This window comes from Oryctolagus cuniculus, chromosome 6 (genome assembly GCF_051225735.1).
Source record: "Oryctolagus cuniculus isolate XC-2025 breed Fujian yellow rabbit chromosome 6, ASM5122573v1, whole genome shotgun sequence".
Lineage (NCBI taxonomy): Eukaryota > Metazoa > Chordata > Mammalia > Lagomorpha > Leporidae > Oryctolagus > Oryctolagus cuniculus.
In genome coordinates this window covers 39109081-39130998 of record NC_142872.1, presented here as the reverse complement: position 1 = coordinate 39130998, position 21918 = coordinate 39109081, and the positions used below count along the sequence as shown (strand labels likewise).

The following is a 21918-nucleotide window of genomic DNA, read 5'->3' as shown; positions in this document are numbered from 1 at the left end:
GGCGGCGCAGGAGCTCTTCCCCAGCCACCCCCCTCCCCACATACGCTGGCGTCGGCGCTCACAGCAGCCCCCGCGACAAGAGCTCTGCCTTTGCCATCTCTAAACTGGGGCCAGCCCAGCCCCCGCCATGCAGAGTGACCTGGGGCCAGACTCTTCCTCACGCTGGATCTCGTTTGCCCCACCTGTAATGTGGGCAGGTGGACTTGGATGGAAGGCTTCACCCTACTGGGTCAGCTCCCCGGCGCAGTGGCTGGGTCTGTTTTGTCCGGCACTGGGCCCCATGTTCTATGGGAGAGCATGCTACCCCTTCAGTTGTTCGGTCACTCGTTACCACCAACGACTAAAGTGCAGATGAGAACAAGAGATGATCTCTTTCTTAGCCGGGAGAGATACTGCGGCTTTCCTCGGGGCCAGCTCACGGCCCCTCCCTGGCAACCACGGCACACACAGCCAGGAGCAGTCTCCCCGCCTCTCCTGTCTCACCCCAGCTGTTCACCTGGGCGTGCCCAGGGGACCCTGATGGCTGCTTTCACATTGCAGAAGCCCCAGCGGGAAGGCTCCCGGGGTACCCCCGTGACTCCGACAGGCTAGGGGAGAATGGATACAAGCTTACCTGGTTTCGGGGCCACCCTGGGCCCAGGGCCAGAGCTGGAGTTGTTTGTCATCACCTTCCGAGCCTTCACCACGTCCCAGTCCCGGCTGCCCCTGTCGTCACACCGGGGCCCTCCTTGCGGCTCCCTGGAGCAGCTGGGCAGCTGGATGCTCAGGGCGCCGGGCAGCTGTGGCGCCCCTCGGGCAGCTGGGCAGTCCCCACTGCTGCCGGCCGCCTCCTCCTCCTCTGGGTCCGTGAGTGCTGCATCTCCCAGCAGGCCCTCCTCACTGCTGCTCTCCTCGGCCTCCAGAGCCAGACACCTGTAGCTCCCATCCGGGATCCGGAAGGCACAGGGGGTAGGCCTGGCTTCCGTGGGCCCGAGGGGCGGGGGTGGGAGGTGGGGGTCCAGCATGGCGTGGCCTCTCCTTAGAGATGCGGAGGAGCTCCAGGGCCCGTGTCTCCTCCTGGAGGCCTCCTCTGCCTCTCTGCCCCTTCACCTCCGTCCACTGGTTGGCAGTCAGGTGAGCTCCAGCTGGGAAGGTGAGTGCTTCTGCACCTGTCTCGGATGTATGTGGCGTCTTCAAGGCAATCACTCTGCATGGGGCGGGGGAGAAATAGCACGTGAGACGCTCACTGCGGGTCCCGGCTGAACTTCTGAGACCCCCCCCCCCACACACCACCAGGTGACCCTGAGAACTTGCCTGGGGTTTGGGGCACAGGTGCCACACTTCCACAGGGAAGTGTTATTCAACATTCCAGGATTTCACCATATCCTGATGCTACCTGACACTTTATTTGCTTACTAATTTCCCTTCAATCAACTTTAAATAACTTACTTTGGTTACTTTAAACTTATCTGAAGCAATAATTGCAGGAAAACCACAAGTGTGTTGTGTGAAGTCATTTTTCTCCCAGTGCACATTCAATACAGCACCAAGTATTTAAAAGTACTTATCGAGCACCACCTCAGAGGAATTCTCTCAGGCCGCACCAAAGGTACATACTCCACAGCAATCAATCACGGGAACAGTGGCGCACAAGACACAAGACTGGGAACAGGGACCCCCAAGTGGGGGGGGGGGCAGGTCGAGACAGTGGGGGCAGTGGTATGTTAGCAAGCCCAGGGTTTGTGTTAGAATCTCCGCTCTTCCACCTATGTGGTGGTCAGGAAAGCCACTTGATGTCTCTGAACCTCCACTTTTCCATCTGAAAAATGGGCACTGTAATACAGAATAAGTGTCCCTAATCCCAAATCCAGATGCTCCAAAATCGAAAACGCTTTTGAGCACCAGTATGACACCCAAAACGGAAAATCCATGCCTGACCTCATGTGGCACGTCAGGTGAGCACACACACGCATTGCAAATATTGTGTGAAATTACCTTTCGGCTATTTGCATGAGGTGTTTGTGAATCATTAGTGAATTTTGTGTTAGACTTGGGTTCCCTCTGCAAGATATCCCAGGATACATGCAAATATTCCCACATCTCAAACACTTTTGGTCCCAAGCATTTTGGGTAAGAGATACTCAACCTAGATCTCCAACTAAGTGCTGTTTGGAGGACTCAATGAGAAAATGCAGGCAGAGGACTCGGTCCAGTTGCTGAGCCATAACTTCATTCGTGTTGGCTAGCCTTTCCTTTCACGGAAATTTCCTAAGCTTCTGGGATATTTCAGATGTCATGTAAAGTGCTGGGGATATAGAGGAGGGGAAAGGAAGATACAGTGCCCTGGCTCATGCAATCTTAAAAACTGCTGGGCAGAGCTGTGAGTGATGTCAAGATCATCAGCAATCCCAGCACGATTACTTCTAAGTGTTAAGAATGATGAAAATGCAGAGAGAGGGGATGCAGGCTTCCCATAGGCAAGGAGGGGTGGATGGGAGAGATGCTTGGGCGGAAGCACTGGCTGGGCGTGCGGGCAGATGGAGAGTGGGTGTGGAGGAAGAGGGAGGGGTCCAGGATGCCTACCAGGTTCCTAGCTCTGATGACAGCGATTTTGCTAATAGAGATTGAGAAGACATGGGAAGCAGCAGGTGTTCCGTGAAGCAGAGAGATGACTTAGATTTTCCATTTCTGGGGGAGACGCGCAGTGGGCAGTTCCACCTAGGGGCCTGGAGAACCGGCCAGAGGTAGAGGCTGGGTCTCATTTGGAAGGGCATACAGTGGAGGGGAATGAGATCCTCAGGATTGGCAGGTAGCACTTAAAACAGGGTCCCACAGCCAGGTACACTTGGAAGGAGACCTTGGAATGAAACGCATGTGGCTTAAAGATGTAGCTGTGTGGATTCTCTGACCTTTGGCAAAATGGTACACACCGACACACACTTGCAGTAAGAACCCTGAGAACTGTGGCTGTCCGTGGACATGGATGACCTGAGCTGGGGCTGAGCTCAGCTACTGTGATTGCACCTCTGCTCCCCCAGCAGGTTCTGGTACCCTGAAAGCAGCAGGCTGGGTCAAAGCCACTCTTCTGGGGCTGTGCCAGGCAGGTGCAGAGATAGGAGCAGCCCAAGGGCAAGTGCCGGGGGGCGGGGGAGGGCGAGAGGGGAGACAAATTAGAGTCGGGATGGGAAAGATAACCAGGCACCTGATGCAGCAGCGCCAAGGCAGGGGATGGGGAAAGAGAAGGCAGGCTTCTGCCTGGAGGCCAGAATGGGAGCTCAGTGTTCCGAGCAGCCACTGCGTCTGAAGTTCTCCCAGCCCACGAGAGAGGTTCTTTATTACTGTTCCACTTCAGAGAAGAGCAGATGGAGGCCCAGAGGGGGAAGTGACTTCTCGCCCCAGGCACAACAGCTAGCGAGTGCCAGGGCTGGGTGGAGCCTGGCATGAGATTCTTGAGGAGGATGCTGGACAGAGATACGGAAAAGGTGGCTCCAGGCCCTCGTTCCTCTCAAGGGCCTGCTCCCTTGCCAGCTGCTGCCAGATCTCTGCCATTTGCATGCCAAAGAATCCTAGACTCCTGTAAAGGGCCAGCAGAACTCTGAAGAGACCTTGTTGGCTGTGTGACCCTGGGCAGGTGCCTGCTGTGCAGTTGAGTCACAGGGCGGTGACAGGACCACCAGGCTCTGGCACTGCAGGATCCATGCTCCTGAGCGCTCCGAGTGCCCACCCCCATGCCACCCCCACAGAGCCAGATGGCAGGAGGCAGCAGGAGTGGGCGTGGGGGGCAGGGCTGCTCTGACTCCCCCCGGGGGGCCTCGCCCCTGCTTCTGTTTTTGCTGTATTTGACCATGGCCACGGTTTCCAGGAAAGAAGAGCGAGGCGGAAAAGTTAACTTTCCGCCACCCACACAAATATTTTTGGCTGGCTCTGTCTTCATGCTGCCAAGCCAGGAGGGAGGGGCTGGCAGGAGCACCGCAACCCAAGGCTCCTCCCAAGGAGGGAGCACTCCCAACCCAGCTGGAGAGCTGGGGTGGGCCCCGTGCAGGCCGGAGCCCTGGCACCGCACCCCTGCCCAGGCACCCACAATGGTAGCGGTAGCTGCTGCAGACGGAGCATCTGCGGGTGCTGGACCAAGCCCTTTTCCTGGCCTTCCTGGGAGCTGGACGCATGCTCAGAGAGGTTGGAGGTTGGGAGGGCCCTCCAGCAGCCAGAGGGTCTCACGGCGGCTGAGTGGTAAAGCAGGTGTGAATCAAGGCTTCTGGGGCCTGTGCTCTCAGCGCCACTCTCAGCGGCTACACACTCTGACTCCAGGGACCCCACAGCCCCCAAGGGTGCTCAGCTCAGACAAGCTCAGGGGCCTGCATGTGGGGGCAGTGTCGCAGAAATGGGAGGGGGGCTATCAAACTTCCAATCCAGCTCTCTGTCAATGTGCCTGGGAAACCAGTGGAGGATGGCCCAAGTGCTTGGGCCTTTTGCCACCCACATGGGAGACCTGGATGGAGTTCCAGGCTTCTGGCTTCTGCCTGGTCTAGCCATTGAGGTCATTTGGGAAGTGAACCAGTAGATGGAAGATTTCTCTTCTCTCTTCTCTCTTCTCTCTCTCTCTCTCTCTCTCTCTCTCTCTCTCTCTCTCTCTCTCCCTAACTCTGCCTTTAAAATAAACTAGCATACGTATTAGCAGGGAGCTAGATTGGAAATGGAGCAACCACGCCTCAAACCCAGCATCGCAGGGGGCAACTTAGCTCGCTGCAGCACCACCCCAGCCCTGGTATCGGATCCATTTTCCCAAAGTGCAGCTCTGAATGTGTCATTCACTTGCTCAAGAGCATTCCATGGTTTCCCACGGCTCATATAATAGAACAAAATCACACCTGGCCACAGAAGAAAAGAAATGCAGGTTCCACAGGAGATCTCCTGACTCTCAGCCGAGGGAGATGATGCAAGGCTTCCTGGAGGAGAGGCTCCATCAGGCCCAGGGAAGGCGAGAAGCCAGGACCACTGGGGATCAACCTGGACGAGCCCGTGGACTTGGGTAGGCTGAGGCTGGGGTGTGTGTGGAGGGCAGAGGGAGGTAAGGCTGGGAGAGGCGGGGGCCATGATGAGACAGACCCCCATGGCCCGGGCTCTCCGCTGCCTGGAGAGACACCGTGGGGAGCAGCCCCACAGGCCTGTGGGGACGGCCAGAGCAGAACATAGGGGGCCGACACCAGGGCTGGCATGCAGGATCCCTGCAGGAGCGATGTTTGGAGCCATTTCCTCAGCACCTGGCCCAGTGCCAGGCACATGAAACAGTAACAATGATAATAGCTGGAGCTGATGAAGTGTTTATGATGTCAGGTGCTATTCCCGACACTTCACTGCGCCTCCACTCATTTGATCCTGGTCACAGCCCTGCCAGGAAGGCACTATTATTATCCCCATTCCACAGATAAGGAAATCGAGCTTCCGTGACTTGCCGAGCTCCCACAGCAAGTGGCTGAGTCAGGGCTCATGATGGTCAGGTTCAAATCACGTTCTTATCCACCCCTCTCTGGGATGTTAGGGGCGACTGAACGGACGGATGGATGAAGGAAGGAGAGGATGGGAGGAGGGAAGGATTGAAGGAGGGAAGGAGGCGCTCAGAAGGGAAACAACCAAGGGGACCAGTGACCAAGGGCACAACTGAGTACACAGCTTGGGCTGCACCTGCACACCTGCCCTGCCTGGCCGCACCCTCAGCACCGGGAGGCCAAAGCCACGTTCTCTCTACTACTAGGAAGAGAAATTGTGAGGTCCTCACTCAGCTGAGAATGACTTCCTGCTATCGTGTTTCCCTCCCAAGGAAGGGAGGGGAGCCAAGGCAGGGGGGTTCCTGCCCTATGGCTCCAAAGTGGGGGAATCCCAAGCCTTTCCCCAGCTGAGAAAGACCTGGAATGGAGTGGCTGCAGGAGCGGCCGGAGGCTGCCCCTGAATCCTCTCCGATGGGCCTGGTCCTGCTGTTTTCCAGTGGGCAGAGTCAGCCCCAGAGGGAGGTAGAGGAGTGGCTCCGTGCCGGCCGCCCTCCCTCAGTCCTGTAGGAGAGACTGGCAGATCCTGGCCTTCAGCCTCACGAGCCTTTGGCTTCCGCAGTCCTGGCTGCCCAGCCTGCGCGGACCCCTCCTCCATTCTCCTCATTCCTACCCAGCTCCGGGGCCAGAAGGAGCCGGTGCTGTCTCTGATGTGAAGCTGGGAGAGATCAGGAAGGAGCAGGAGGCATCCCCTTGGCACAGGGAGCTGCGAGGGGCTGGGAAGCAGTCACAGCCGAGCGTGCTGGGTGGTCTCGGGAGAGCTGAGCGTCAGCCAGGTCTCAGGCCTCACAATAGCTGGGTGACTCGGGTCGCATCCCTTCAGCTCACTCAGTTCCAGGGACCCCCGCGGGAGAATATAGACTGGGTCATTTGTGTACCTACTTGTGCCCTCTGCAAGGATTCACTGAATGCCTGCTATGTGCCGTCGCTATTTTAAGGGCTGGCGGTACACAGGGAACAAAAGAGAGAGAAATCCTGCCCACAGGAAGCTCGCGTGTCGATGGAGTAGACAGATAATAAATAAATCACAAAGTATGCCAGCAGTGCCAAATGCAATGGAAAAATAACCGGGCAGCAGGGGCCAGGGCACTGTATCACCAAGACAGAGAAAACAGTGGTAATCGTACGAAAAACCTTGACAGATGCCACTCTGCTTTGTATAGCATGTACATTTCAAGTTCACTGTCATGTTAAATTCCCATATGCGATTCCAAAAAGCATAAAATCAACATGAGGTGGCAAACCCAGAAACATAAGCCCTGCAAATGCCTGGGAGTCTTTCTTTCTAAAGATTTTATATATTTGAAAGACAGAGTTTTAAAGAGAGAGGGGAGGGAGAGAGGGAGAGAGAGAATGGAGAGACAGAAACAGATAGAGAAATGAGATCTTCCGTCCTCTGGTTCACCCCCCAAATGGCTGCAATGGCCAAAGCCAGGAGCCCAGGAACTCTATATGGGTCTCCCACGAGAGTGGCAGGGGCCCAAGTACCTGGGCCATCACCTGCTGCCTCCCAGGCACGATAGCAGGGAGCTGGACCAGAAGCAGAGTAGCCAGGACTCAAACCAGTGCTCAGACAGGATGCTGGTGTCACAGGCTGAGGCTTAACCCCCTGTGCCACAGTGCCTGTCCCCGGTGAGAGCTTTCTTAGGCTAACATTCTGATAGCTGCCATTGTTCCCCATTTTAGAGCCCTCCTGTTCCACTGTGAACCCATCTACCGCTTAGAATGACTTTCTATAATGCTGTATAGAAACATGATTTCACATATTAGCCTTATTTCTTCCAGGACATTGTTTTCCAAGTTCACCAGTTGATAGGGCATTTTCTCAATGCAAAACATATGATACACACTGAGTTCGAGAATAATAATAATGATGATGTCATCTGGTTGTTGTGGAGGTTAAATCAGGCACCCTGTGTAATACCCAGTGTGATGCAGCTACTGTCTGTAGAAGTGTCCTTCTGTGGAGCAGGACTGAAGGCACAAGACTAAGAGCTAGCAGGTTAAGTCACCGCGTGTGGTGCTTACAGCCCAGGCGGGAGTACTGCTTCTGGTGCCAGCTGCTCCCCTTCCAGCTAATGCATCTGGGAAAGCTGCAGAGGATGGCCCGAGTACTTGGGCCCCTATCGCTCACGCGGGAGACGCAGATGGAACCTCCAGGCTCCTGGCTTTGGCCTGGCCCAGTTCAAGTCCCTGTAGACATTTGGAGAGTGAACCGGCGAATGGAAGCTTGCTCTCTCTCTACCCACCTCTTCCCTACTCCATCTCTATTGTTGTCACTCTGCCTTTCAAATAAACACACATATCTTTTTAACATAAAAGAACAAGGGCTACCGTTCATTGGACTTTACTGTGTCCTGTGCAGTGTATTGGCACACGGTGTCAATTACAATCTTGCTTATTCTTCTCAACAGCATTTAAGAGGCCGACACTGACTACTACCCACAGTGAACAGATAAGAAAACATAGGCTTGGGGAGGCGAGTCTCTGCCCGTGGTCCCAGAGTAGACAAAGGACCACCCTGTGACCTAACAGGTGCCCGAGATCTCGGGCAGTCACTGGAGCATCCCCAAGGGTCCTGGGAGAAGCCATTTCACACAGAGCAAACAACCCTTCGTCCTGGCCCTGCCGTGCCTTCTGTAACCTTGGCCATATGCCCCCGACTGGGGGACCACACAATCCCAGGACTGGGCTCAGGAGGATCTCAAACCCCCCTCCAGCCCTGGGTTGCATTGGCACCCCACGCCCAGGGCTCTGGGGGACGCGAGCCCACTGCACAGGCACTTGCTGCCTGCAGCCTGCTCGCAGAATCAGCCAAGGCCCCTGCGCGTCACATCTATTTCTGCCCCACCGGGTTTATAAATACATGGGCCAGGGAGCCAGCTTTAGTGGAGCTGGAGAGACTGAAGTCACGGCTATAAATAAGGACCAAGGCTGCTCGGGGTCGGGTGGGCGGTGCGCCTTGGCCAAGGCCGGCCTGGAAGATCACGCCCAGGGGTCCTGCGTGCAGGTCTGTCTCCTCCCGGCCACACGAGAACAGGGACACCCAGACGGGGAGGGTCAAGGCTGCCCTTCATGGCCACCCACCTCCCATCCTTACCCCTCAATCGCACGCCCTGACCCGAGGGCCCACAGTGGGACAGCCCCGTGAGAACAAGCCCAGGACACTATGACCTGAGTTACATAACCTGACGCCTGACGTCGACAACACACTGCTTTCTATCTGCCCTATACACTGGAATTCTCACACAGGCCACAGGACTAATACTTATGCAAATGCCAGAGTACTTCTCCCTCCCACTCAGTAGGACCGCCTCTCCCCCCACCCGAACAGTGGTCAGCCATGTGCGGACTCCACCTCACGCCCGCGCACAGCCCTCCCCAGCTCTGCTCCCACGACGTAGTTGGAGCTTGCCATGGGCCCCAGTGGGAGTAGCGACGCCACAGAAATGGGCGGATGCTGCCAATCAAGGCTTCCCCCGCTGGAGAGCCAGTGGTTAAGCACTTCCCAGCACACTGCTGACTGAAACAGGGCGAGGAGGAACGGCTCCCGTTTCCTGTTCCTTTACCTCCGCCAGCCTCTATTTCTCCGTCTGTAAAGTGGGAACCCGAGCCACACGTGGGCTGTGGCGGCAGTGAGGGCTAAGGGAGCTCGTGCCTACCCCCACCCCCCTGCTGAGGGCTAACACAGCGTTCCTGGGGCCTGTTTGAATGTAACAATCACCTGAGGGCCTCTCACACCTTCCAGAACCCGGGCCACACCTGAGACAAGTGAAATCGAAACCTCCAGGGGCCGGGGGCCTGGGCATTAGCACATGTCCATGCCTCCCGGGGGGTTCCCAGAGGCACCCAGGATTGGGAGCCCCTGGCTCTTTGCGAACCCTTGGCCGCAGTCCAGGCACCGCAGAGAAGGGCAGAACCCTCCTCACCGTCCCATTTCTTAACTCGTGGGGTTTCGTGGGGAAAAACTATACTGAGAGTGCTGGGTTGTGACTGCTTTTCCTGCCGAGAGGCCTAATGCACGCAGGAACCCAAGTGAGCAGCCCCTACCCTCAACCTTGTGGCGTGGGCTCCTGAGCAGACAGGCCACAGACTCAGACCCCACCGAGGCCATCCTTGGTGTCCCACCCAGCTGGCCAGCCAGGGAGCTGGTGGGCTCCGCCCAGCCTCCGCTCCCTCCCCTCCAGAGAATCGAGCTGGTGCTTCTCGCCCTGCAGGCCAAAGGTTCACAAAGTTGGCTCAGCTTGGGAGACACCAAGCTCCTGGCTTGGAGAACTGAGGTTAAGAATAGCGACATCAGGGCATGGTGCATGCCAAAGGCCTGGGGCCTCAGCCCAGCTTCTCCATGGACCAACAAGAACCACAGCCAGTGATAAAAATAACCCTACAACTGGCTGACATTTGGGGAGGGGGGCTCTTCCTAGGCACAAGGGCCTCTCACAGTAAGCACCTTGCATGCAGTGTGATGGAGAACCCCACCGTGCAATATGGCAGCCACTGGTCCTACATGCCCCTGAGCACGGGCGTGTGCCTGGTGCAAAGGGGCCCACCGTGAGGATGGAGTGTCCACCCCCAGTTCCCAGCACATGGCCCTGAACAAAGAATGGAAAAGGTCTCGCAGTGCCACGTGCTACGTTGATTACACATTACAATCTGCTCTCTGGGGTTTAAATAAAGGCATTATTAAAATTGATTTCATGAGCTTCCTTGTGCCACCTGTTTCTCTTTGCTTTTTTAGTGCGGCTGCTAGGAAAATTGGAATCGCCTGTGAGCTCGCATTCTGTTCCCACAGACAGTGCTGGCCCAGAGGACGGCAGGGCACAGCCCCTGCTGCCACCACCGCAGACCCAGTCCTGCTCTGCGGCCCGTCCCTTAGCACCTGTACAACCCTGGACACACTGCAGGACGGTCTGTGCCCCGTTTCCTGATCAGTAAAACCAGGGTAGCCACAGTACCTCCCTCCTCTGTGGTGCCGTGTGCGTTCAGAGAGAGACAGAGCACCCTCAGATGATCACATAGGTACTGGTACTCAGTAGGTACTGAGCTCCCCATCACTGGTGGTGAACAAGGAGAGCCTGGGGAACTCCCCAACAGGCTTCTTGGGAGGGAGTCCAAGCGCTGAATGCAAATGAGGGGGTTGGAGGAAAGAGCCGCTTAAGACGCTGCCAGCCCTGTCTACGCCTGGCTCCACGTCCTCCGCTGATCCTCCCACGCGCCCCTCCTCTCCTCTCCCTTCCCTGGTTCTCAGATGATCCAACAGGCGGTGCCCCTGGGCTGGCATCAAGCAGGACCCCGGGGAGGACACGGGGACAGCAGGGGCGGCTCCTGCCTCCAGTGACTCTACCATGGACAGAAGGGCAAGAGGCAGGGCTCGAGTGGCTGTTACAACGTGGGGGGTGACGCTGTGAGGAGCTGCTTACCCTCTTAGCCTCAACGTCCCCATCTGTAGGGCCAAGGACCGCCCCTCCGCCTAGACACTGCTGCTGGGCTGGAATGAGATGATGAGGAGCCCCCAGGGATGGGCTCGGGAGGGCTCGGTGGTTATTTTAGTTCTGTTTGAGCTGCACCATGCCGGTTGCTCGCGACGCATTCATTCATTCATTCATTCAGCAAGCAGAGTTTGAACACATGTGGGGACCAGACATTCCCCCGGACTGGGAAATGGGGTGGGGCTGGGAGGGAAGTTATGTCCCCACCGAATCAGTGAGTCCACTTTGCCAGGGTGTCCGGCCTCAGCCTGTGCGTCTCCAGCGGCCATGGCCCATTCCCCCTTTCTTTACACTTCCTACAGAGATGAGACCGCCTCTGGGAGCTTGCCCCTCACTACCACCCGCGGACTTCAATCCTGCCCTTTGGGATGCATGGAACCAGCCTCACCTCTTTGCTATTCCTCCCCTTCAGGAAAGACCTTCAGACCCCCTCCCCATTCCATTCACCCTCCTCTGCTCCAGCCCCCTCACTCACTTTCTCAAGAGGGAATGGTCACACCCTCCAGAAAAACCACATGAGCACAGAGCAGTGCAAAACCATCACCTCCCTCATTCTGCACCTTCTACCTTTATTAATACAACCTGATATCAGCTTCGGGGTTTTTGGCTTTGTTTTGCTTTCTGTAATGAATCCCTGCTGCATCTCCTTATGTTTGTGGTCTTCAAAGACATCGCTTGGGGCCGGCGCCGTGGCTCACTTGGTTAATCTTCCGCCTGCGGCACCGGCATCCCATATGGGCACTGGGTTCTAGTCCTGGTTGCTCCTCTTCCAGTCCAGCTCTCTGCTGTGGAGGATGGCCCAAGTGCCTGGGCCCCTGCACCCATGAGGGAGACCAGGAAGAAGCACCTGGATCCTGGCTTTGGATTGGTGCAGTACCGGCCGTGGCAGCCATTTGGGGGGTGAGCCAATGGAGGGAAGACCTTTCTCTCTGTCTCTCTTTCTCACTGTCTAACTCTGTCAAAAAAAAAAAAAAAAAAAAAAAAAAAAAAAAAAAGACATTGCTGTACAACTGCCACTTGTGTGCCATTATCTCCCACATCCTATGTTTGTGCGACTCGCATTTGACCCAATAGGATTTTAATAAGTCTGGACCCCAGCGGGCAAGGACAGTCAGGGGCACAGCCGTGACCCAAGGCTATTCAAGGAATAGGATGACGCCTCCCCCACCACACACCTAGGACACGATAAGATACTGCAGGGGACTATATTTGTCAACCAGCCCCCAAAGCTGTTGTTAAGGAGGCTCAGGACACAAGCTCCGGCTGGCTGGGCAGGGCTGGAAGATGGAGGGAGTTCCATTGATGGTGATGGGACAGGTGGGGGAAGGAGGTGACAGCAGAGGACACTGAGAGAAGATAGGAGGGTGCTGAGCACCCCCCGCCCCGGCACAGCACACAAGGACATTCTGCCCTGCTTCGTGCATCTCAGGGCCTGGGGGCAGCTCACCCACCTCCCAGGGCCGGGAGAATCATGCTTCACGCAGCCCCGGGGCGGGAACTAGGACCCTCAGAGGAGACCATGTCGGGAGTGGCGGCCTGCTCTGGAGTGGCCGCTCCACAGCTGTGTGACCCGGAGCCAGCGACCTCCCCTCCCTGACCTCACGTTTCACAGGGCTAACGGCAGGGCCACCTCAGAGGTGCTTGTGAGGGTTCACCCAGTTAGCGCGGGTAAGGCGCCGGAGCGCAGCCTGGGTGCAGGGGCTGAGCCAGCCTGCGGGAAGTTCTCAACACGGGGAGGGAGGAGCCATGACACCTGCTTCTTAGCACCTGCTCTCTGACTTGGGACTCCTGTGTCGCTGCTGTGTGTGTGCGTGTGCACGTCTTAGTGAGTCCGTGTGTATATCTGTGTATCTGTAGCTATGTGCGGGTCTGTGTGTGTCTGAGTGTGTCCTTGTACATGTATGTATCTTCTATATATGCGTGTCTTTGTATATCCATATTTGCATGTGTGTCTGAGTGTGCATGTGCCCATGCACGAGTGTTTCTCTGTGTGACTACATGTGTGTGTATGTATGTGCGCGTCTCTGGGTACATGTGTGTGTGCCTGTGTGTAGCCGTGTACTCGTGCCTGGATCTGCGTGTGCCTGTGCATGCACGTGTGAGTGCGTGTGGCGGGGACGCTGGCGGCTGTCTACAGATGGCTGGGAGCGGCTGAGCCACACCAACCCTCCCCAGTGAGCTGGGAGTGCAGGGCTTTGCACCCGCCCGACTGTTTGCTTTCTTCCTCTCCTTTCCGGTTCCCTTTTAACCCATTCCTGCTCCAGGCGGGCTGGGAGGGAGGCCCTGCAGGGAGGTGACATGGCCCTCTCCTCCCGGTCTCTGTTCTCACCTGCAGCCTGCCACCCCTGTGTCATCGCCACGCTGACCCCACGCAGGCCCTCCCCCTCTTGGGGCCTCAGTGGCCTCTTGTCTCTAACTACCCTCCAGGGATGAAGTCACCCCACATTTCCTGCTCGCAGCGGCAAAGAAGAGCCCCGTTACCCACCTCCCACCATCCCAGGAGACTCCAGACAGAACATCTCCGGCGGGTGGAGATTTGAGACCAGCCCCTGGCAGGGAGCTCCACCAGGGCTCAGGGAACCTCTGGCTGCCTGGCCCCACTGCTGGCAAAGCCTGCAGCTCTGAGTGAGGGCTAGACGGATGCTGGCAGGGGAGCAACTGCACGTGCTCCCATTCAGCCAGCACAGTCTTCATGAGCACCTATTACGTGCCCAGCGCATCCAAGCAGCACAGCCGCCCTGTGAGGTAGGTACCACCTCAACCCCTCGTGCAGATGAGGATACAGAGACGCCAGGGTTTGGTGCCCGGCTTGACAGGCAGCGCAGGCAGGGCTGAGCGTGGAGCTGGCCGAGCGAGTTGGTGCTCTCCTCATCTCCTTGGCCGGGGTCTCGCTCTCCCCCCGTAAATGAGGAGGACACCCCCTCCTTAAATTGGCAGGATCACCAGCAGGCCTCATCCCTTTGAGCTACTATTCACCCAGGGCCACTGCAGGTGGACCAGGGCCCGCTGGAACCATCGCCTCGTAAGTCTCCATGACAACCCATTTTACAGATCAGGAGCGTGGAGCGGAGAGAGGCACGGTGGCCTGGCCGCTTCCCGCCGCTGCTGCAGGAGCCGAGCCTGAGCTCACCTTCTGTTTGCTTTGGTTCCTTTTTTCCTACCCCAATAGCAAGCTTCAGTTTTCCTGTTCCTGAGGTTAACTCCGTCTCCAGTGCACAGGGTGTGGCTCTGTAGGTAGACGCACCGATTCCACACTCTGTCCCTACCAAAGCCAGGAGAAAGAAATCAGGCAGGGAGCCAAGGCGGTGGAGAACCCAGGGCCCCACAGTGCGTGGGGAAGCTAAGCTGAGCCTCTGCCTCCAGCTCGACCCCATTCCTGCGCCCACTACGACCTTGGTGATGGGAGCGGTTTCATTTTCTGAATGACAGTCTCTTGCGACAGAGCTGCTCTTCCGCACGAGCAAGGCTACCTCCCGTTGCCTGGTCAGGCGGACCTCTCTGTGAGGATGACCACAGAGCTGCCAGGGCTTCACGGAGCAGGGCTCTGTCTGCCCTTGGCCTTGGGTGCAGCTCTAGCAGTTCAGCTGGACTCGCAAGGCCACCCAAGGCCCATCTGAATGTGTAAGTTCCGCAGGCAGCGAGTGTGCCCTGACCCCAGCCAGCTGCTTCCTTGGGTTTGAAGCAGCTGCCAAGGCCCCAAGGGAGCCAGGCCCCAGGAGTGTGCGTGACTCCACGTGCCCCCCGCTCCCGTTCCCAGGAGCCCAACTCCAGCACTCCCAGCACGCATCCTAGGAGAGCCCCAGTCACCGCAGCTTCAGCAAGGCCAGTGCCTCCTGGAGCGGGTGGGGAGGATGGCCATGGGAGGCAAGGAGTTCATCCAGGGCCACACAGTGTGTAAGCGGCAGCACTGGGGTGGACCAGCCCTGGGCTCCTGCCCCTGCACCTGCTGCTACCCCCAGGTAGGGGCCATGAGGTCGTTCCCACTTGAGGATGCTGGCCACGTCCTCTGCCTAGGGCAGGATGAGACGAGAGGACGGCCTGGGAGCCGCACTTTCTGCTCCTGAAGGGCTGCTGGGGAGGCAGCGTGGCCAGGAAAGATGCACAGACAAGGAGCGCCTGGCCCCAGGAAGAGCCATGCCAAGCAAAGTGTACAGGGGGTAGGGGGGAAGGGGCAGCCCCCAAGCCTGGAGAAGTGACTGGGGGAGCCCTGTCAGGGCACACCCACACAGCCCACCCCTCTCAGTGCCCCTCTCCCAGACCAGTCCCAGGTTGGCAGACACACTGCACGCAGCGAACGGCTCGGGAGCCTGGACAGAATGGCAGGAAGGGCCAAGGCGAGGGCGGCCTCAAGCTGACCCACCCGCCCCGGTGATTCAGAGCAAGGCTGAGGCCGGACAAAGCACTTGAAAGTGTCGGGCGGGGAGCAATCTCTTTCCCGGAGCCCCTGCCTTCGACCTTGGGTACCCACCCCCGTTTTTTCCCAGCTCCGGCCATCCATCACCAGCCCCTCCCACATGGTGCACATAGCACACACCAAGGTGGCAACTGGGCTTTGCCCTCTGTAGTCATGGGATTACATGGCTCCCAATCTGTGGGGCCAGATGACGCTCTACACAGCAGGTCACACCATCGCGTCCTAGACAGCCAGAAGCGACACATGCAGGAGCACTTTGGCGGCAGCCCAAAGGGACAGGCCCCAGGGGTCATGCCCTGGTCCTCAGTGTTCATTCATTCAGGTAGATTACACTTTTATTTAAATCTGCTCCCTAGGTCGATACGCTAGTTACATATTGGTTCCCAAATGCAGGCAAAAATAACAGATACTCCTTGTTAAAACCCACAGCCCGCGGGGTCCCACTGCATGGGAAATGTGCACCCCACACCCCAGGACACACTGCTGTGCCTGCCCTGCCACCTCAGGGGAAGGGAAGGTCAGGCAGAGCCGGGAGATCTGTCCAGCGTCCATGCAGAGCAGGACACGACCATCCCCGAACCCAGAGCTCCCCCTGCAACAGGGCTGGCTTTGCAGAGAAAGGCAACCCAGGATGCAGGCCACCTGAGCTTTGGCGGTGCCCCAGGACCCTAGAAGTCCCCAGACCCCTGGTCCCTGATGCCCTGGGCAAACTGCCCTCTCGCTCGGCCTTGGCTTTCAGGGTTAGGGTCTGGACACCGAGCTCACTGAGGTGACCTCACTGACACAGCTTCTCCCCCGGGAAATGGGCAGAGGCAGTGCAGGTGCAGCGACAGCCACAGGGCTGCAGGGAAACGGAGGGAGAGGAAGGGGGCCCAGGGGAGTCGCCGCACCGTTAGGACTGCCACCCACTCGGGGGCGTCCCCCTACCCGAGGACACCCCCAGGAGGCAGCAGGCAGGCTCCCAGGCCCACAGGAATGCCCGGGACTCAGCTCCCAGGAGCAAAGAGGGGGACCGCTGTGGACACTGCACTGACCGGCAGGCGGGCTCGTGTGTGCACACGCAGACCAGACCTTCACCCCCACCTTGACACACTTGCATTAGAGCAGCTGCAAGCGACCCCAAGACACCCCCCAACACCCTCCGGCAGCCCTGTACCCCACCCCCACCCAGGGCACACTGCACAGGACTCGGCTGCGTCCTTCCTCCCTCGTCCCAAGCCCCAGGCTTGGCGGCATCCCTGCCCGGCTGCCTGGGGGACACATGTGTTTTCAGTTAGCAGCAGAGCGGGCATTTCCGTCCCAGACAGCGCGGCCCTGCCAGGGACCCGGTCCCACAGGCGCCCGCAAGAGGGGCCACCTCAGCCTTCCCACCCCACTGGCCATCCCGGGGACCCCAGAGGCCCCCCTCCTCTGCAAGACCCTCTCGGCTTCCCTGCGGCACCCCCTCCCTCACCTGGAGCCGGCCACAGCACCCAGTGGCGCGGGGACCCACTGTGCCCGTCTCGGTCCTCGGCTGCCCGCCGCCTGCCCGCCTGCCTCCTCACTGCTCTGTCTGGAGCAGGCTGAGCGGGATGGGAGGAGGGCAGGGTGTCAGGGGGGCGGGCGGAGGGAGGGGAGGGGGCTGTGGAAATGAAACTTTAATAACAGAGCCCCTTTGTCTCCGAGCATATGGGATATTTCATACATACTGAAGACATTAGCCGTCTATATTTTTAAGGGCTCGGGCTAAAGGATGAATAAATACAGCCCATGCTCTGCTCAGCAAACACACACAGGCTGAGTGCTGACTTCTGGCGCCTTGCAAAACCCGATGAAAAAGCCCCCAGCGACACAGGACACTTGCAAATAAATATGTCTCCAGCACCTCAGGATCCCCCTGCCCTCTCGGGGAGCCACCTGGAGGCCTTGGGGCTTCACGCACCCCACCCCCGCCCACCCCTCCGCCTGCTGCTCTACCCTGGGAAGCAAAGCCCCTAGAATTCAGCCCCCCATCCAGCTTCCTTTCCAAGGACCACACCTCCCCATGCGGTCCCAGAGTGTCCGGGCAGAGACAGGGCCCAGGGCCCAGGAAGGGGCAGGGACTTGCCTCAGGTCACACAGCAAATCAGGATCTTGGATTAAGGGGCCGTGCCTTCTTCTTTCAACAGGAGGGAGCCTCCACTTCCCCAGCTCAGGGGCAGCGGGGGAGACCCCAGGGCTGCAGAGGGAGGGCCTGCGTGTGGGCTGGGACGGCGCCCGCCTGCTGTTCCCACTGGAGCACCGCTCTGGGCACCCCCCCTCCAACCTCTGGGCATCCATCCAGCAGCGCCTACGTCAGCAGAGCTGGGAACGGGGCCGGCCCCAGGAAACCCCCTTCAGGCCGGCAGATCCCAACAGGCCTGGAGGCCTCAGGGGCAGGTGCCTTCCTCCCTGACAGCTCAACTCCCGTCCCCTTGTGCCCTCCGTCTGCTCTCTGGAAACAAAAACAGAGGCCCAGAGAAGGCCAGGCCTCAGCTAAAGACACACAGCAAGCTGTTGGCAGATCAGAGCCTGGTGCTTGGATCTTGGGAGCCTGGACTTGTGGCTTCAGGCCTTCTTCCACCACAATCCAGCCTCTGCTCCCTGACTTTGTAGCCATGCATTTAATGACATTGTTAGCACGGTGCCTGATGTTTAGAAAGTGCCAACACTAGAGGCAAATCCCTGGCTAGAGCGACATTGATGGAGTCCCTGCCATGGCCACGTCCCTGCCTCGGCCACGCCCCTGCCTCGTCCTGACACTGCCACTCCCGCTGTCTGCTCGGGCCCTCTGCACCCATGCACCTTGCCTCAGGTAACACAGCTCTGCCCATTCGTGAGCAACTGAGGCTCAGGGTGCTGCCCATGGGTCTCCTGGCTGTGGTGGTGGTGAGCAGTGGGGCTGAGCCTGCCCAGCCAGGGTTACCTGACTCCAGAGCCAGTGCTGCCAACCCTCCTGGGACTCACCCACCGTCTGGCCCTAGCCCTGCTCCCAGACTGCCGGGCACCACATGCCCCCTGCACGGCTCTACAGCTCCTGGTCCTGGCTCTCCTGGGCCCCCTGCCAAGCAGAGCACCCCCCACCCTCCATGGGAAAGCAGCATTGACCAAGGAGCTAGAGAGGGGGCTTTGTGGCCTTGCCCTGCAGCTAACAGCTGTGAGAGGTGCCTTCTCCTTCCCCTCTGGGAAGTGGAAAGAACCGTCTCGCTGACCTGTGGCGGTCATGTGACGGAAAGGATGTAGGGGCTTCACCCGGCGCTCGGTGATTTCCCTGTCTGGAATTTCACTGTGAATGGGTCATGGCATTAAATCCTGTCTGGGTTCCAACAGGCCCTGACTGGCCTCGTTGCCCAAGGTGGCCCTCAGTGTACCCCATACCTGCCCGCGTCAGCCTCCTGAAGAAGCCCTTCCCTCCCGACATCCCCCAGTGGTGACCCTCCAGCAGCTGTCACTGGCCCAGGCCAGCTGATGGGTCAAAGGGGCACCCAAGACTCCCATGAACCCAGCCTCTGCCTCAATTTCCCTCCTCCACTTTCCCACCGGGACCCTGGACCGCAGCAGCCTGGCCCCTCGGGTCTCCAGAAAGCCCGGCCCCACCATGACCGCCCGTGGGGAAAGTCCCTGTGCATGGGTGCACGGACGTGGCACTCTGCTGTCGACAGCTCAGAGGCTCTGTCAAGGGGATTTCATGCGTTCTGGGCCAGGGTCTGCGTGGGGAAGTTTTCCAGGGAGGTGAGAGGCTAGCATCGTGATGCAGGGTACTCCACGGGATAATAAGAAAACTGCCACTCGTTCCTGGCCCCCGGATGAGGCTGGAACCCCCAGCCTCTCGGTGGCAGCTCCATCATCTCTGGCCTATGCTCTTAGCTGCTGCCGAGCCTGGCTGTTGGGTCGGCATTTCCCCCTCCTGGGACGGCACACGCCCCTGGGGAGGGGCACGCAGCCCCCGCAGCAGCGGAGTGGCGCTTCGTTCTGCGCTGGCATGAGTGACTGCTGCCTGAACTAAACACCAGTGATTCTCAGGCGGAGGGAAGCAGTGCGTGCACACGTGTGTGCGTGTATGCGTGCGTGTGCACACACAGCTTCCTCAGCCCGGCAAGCTCTGCCCGACCCGTGTGAGGCCTGTGTCATCTGAAGGCTCTATAACTGCTGACGCACCGAAGGCTGCTGAGCCACTATTCCACTGCTGGCTGGTTCAAACCCACCCCCCCACACTCCCCAGACGTCACTGTGGACCCCAGATTCAGCGTGGGCCCTGAGCCGCACAGGGCATACGGCCAGGGCCTGCCGGCCCGGTGAGCCTCCTGCGGGTATGGAGCTGGGTGGGGAGGCCGTAGCAGAGCAGTCCTTGGGTGATGGGTCTGGGGTAGGAGGCATTAGCTGGAGACTTGGAGCAACAGGAAGCCTGACACCCAGCGTGGACAGGGCTTGGCAAAAGCACAGGAAAGGAGCAGGGAGTGCTCTGCCTTCCCAAGGACAGGCCCAGCGTGCACGAGGGCCCCCCCCCCACTCCCCTGTCAGGTCCAGAATGTGGGTGGAGTCACGCGGATTGCCCGCCCTCCCAGACCCCCTCACTGGGCAGGAACAGTGGGGGTAAAACTCCTGCCCCTTCTCCCTCACGCTCCAGGCTCTACGCCCTGAGTCCCAGGGAGGTGTTTAGCCGGTGCAGGAAGTGGCAACCCCTTCTGGGTCCTGGACACTTGCTCAGTGGGACACTGCTCCCCAGACCCTGCCCCCAGGGGCCTCAGAAAGGCCCTGTGGGCTCGCAGGCCTGGGAACCCTCATCTCAGGCCGAGCAACCTTCACCAGGGCCCCCTCTGACACACGAGCCGTCCTGATCAGATCACCGGTAATTGAGTTGCTTTGGGGGGTAAATTCCATCCAGATGTGGGGGAGGGTGGACTTCCTGAGCCAAGCAGGGGCGGGGCATGCGTCCAGGGGGGGCCACGCAGCCATCTCGCCTCATGCTCCGGAGGCCTGGGATAGAACATCGCCTTGTGAGAAGCCAGAGAGAGAATTTCAGGGCCAGCGTATCTGAGTCCCGGCCCCTTTGTGGGCAGCTGGGGAAACCGAGTCATAGAGTCCCTGGAGAGCAGGAGGGACGAGTCCAAGAGGGACTGGCAGATTTGTTGGGTCAGGATTGGATCACTTCAGCCTGGGGGTTTGGGACAGAAGTAGACAAGGTAGTTCCCGCCCCGAGAAATTCCCACCAAGCCCTGAATACGGGGCCAGGAGTGGGAGTCGGGAAGCAGAGACTCCGTGGTCAGGGAAAACCCTCATCACCTCCAGTTTAAAGCCCCTACCAGAAAGAACTCTGCACTGTATAGGGAGAAGGCTCCCTGTGCCCCCACTCACCCCCACCTGTCCATGCACAGCCCTAGGGGAGCCTGGCGGCCTGGGCCCTTTCCCCGGGGTGGGGGGGAAGCCCCTCCATGCTTCTCACCTTTGACCTCCGTGGGGCCCGCATACCTTCCTGGCTCCTTTGGGCTGAGTTACTGGAAGGCAGGAAGAGGCCAGGCAGCTTGGGCGGGAGGCGGGGGTGGGGGGGCATGAGAACTTGGAGAGAATGAGAGGAAGTGAGGGGGGAGTGGGCTGGGGTGGGGGGAGATGGACAAGGGAATTTTTTGCCTCCTACCTCATGTTTTGGCTGCCTCAGTGTGAACACGTCTAGGCGCCTTATCGCGAGGGCAGCAGTCTGCACGAGAAAGAAAATATTGTCTACAGCAGGAGAAATATCACATCTTGATAAAGTATCCCTCTGGAACAGCGTGGTGGGGCTCTTATCAGCGGGCGGCTGGGCCCCACATACCTCTGTCTGCCCCGGTCCCCGGCCCCAGCCTCCTCCTCTCTCTCCCCATGCCCTGTTCCCCCACCCCACCACCTCACTGGAAAGCAGCCTTTATCCAAATCGCTGGAGAGAAGTGGGGGAGCCCAGGTTGGGGTCCTGTCACGGAGGCTGTGTGCCCTGGCCCAAATCCTGGGCCTCAATTTCCCTTCAATAAAGGGTGAAGTAGCTGACTTCTAAGGGTCATTCCAGCATCACCACTGCATGGTGCTGGCATTGTCCTCTCTCGTGTTCAGATGTTTTCTGACCCCCACCCAAATGCCATCATGGGCTAATCATCCGAGAGCAAAAACACATGAGCGCCCTTCCCGTCCACGCGACATGTGAAGCTCCTGCTCCGGCCCCAGGAAAAGCTCCCCACCAGGGCAAGTCTCCCTCCCTACAGCTCCCACCTGATGACCCCTGCAACAGCTCGGGGCTTTCACACCTTCCAGACCCAAGTACCTCTTCCTGAAAATGCTGCCTGCATGAGACCCATATAGGAAAGCGGCCAGGGAAGCGACAGTGCCTCCTCGGGTCCCACCCCCGTCCTCCCTGCCGCCGCTGCCACCCCACCCACGCCCCTTGCAAACTCCTGGGTCTGCGGATGGAGACCCCGCTCAGTCACAGCTTTGCTGGGAGAAGCCCCTCTCGGGCCTGCGGTTTCATCAT

General features: G+C 58.8%; 1 protein-coding gene across 3 annotated transcripts in view; it reads right to left on the bottom strand.

Annotated features, from left to right (window-relative positions):
* Positions 1-17648, bottom strand: part of SYNPO (synaptopodin) — a 49270-nt gene extending 31622 nt beyond the window's left edge. The window contains exons 1-3 of one of the 3 annotated variants that reach the window (XM_089336086.1): positions 16879-16974; positions 14142-14273; positions 614-1186 (exon numbers count right to left, since the gene is read on the bottom strand). In XM_089336086.1, coding sequence (XP_089192212.1) covers positions 614-1004 — 391 coding nt within the window. In that variant the 5' untranslated portion in view covers positions 1005-1186; positions 14142-14273; positions 16879-16974. Of the gene's footprint in view, positions 1-613; positions 1187-14141; positions 14274-16878; positions 16998-17511 lie in introns of those variants that run through there. The other 2 variants (XM_089336085.1, XM_051843525.3) reach the window with 2 other exon arrangements.
* Positions 17649-21918: the final 4270 nt, after the last annotated feature.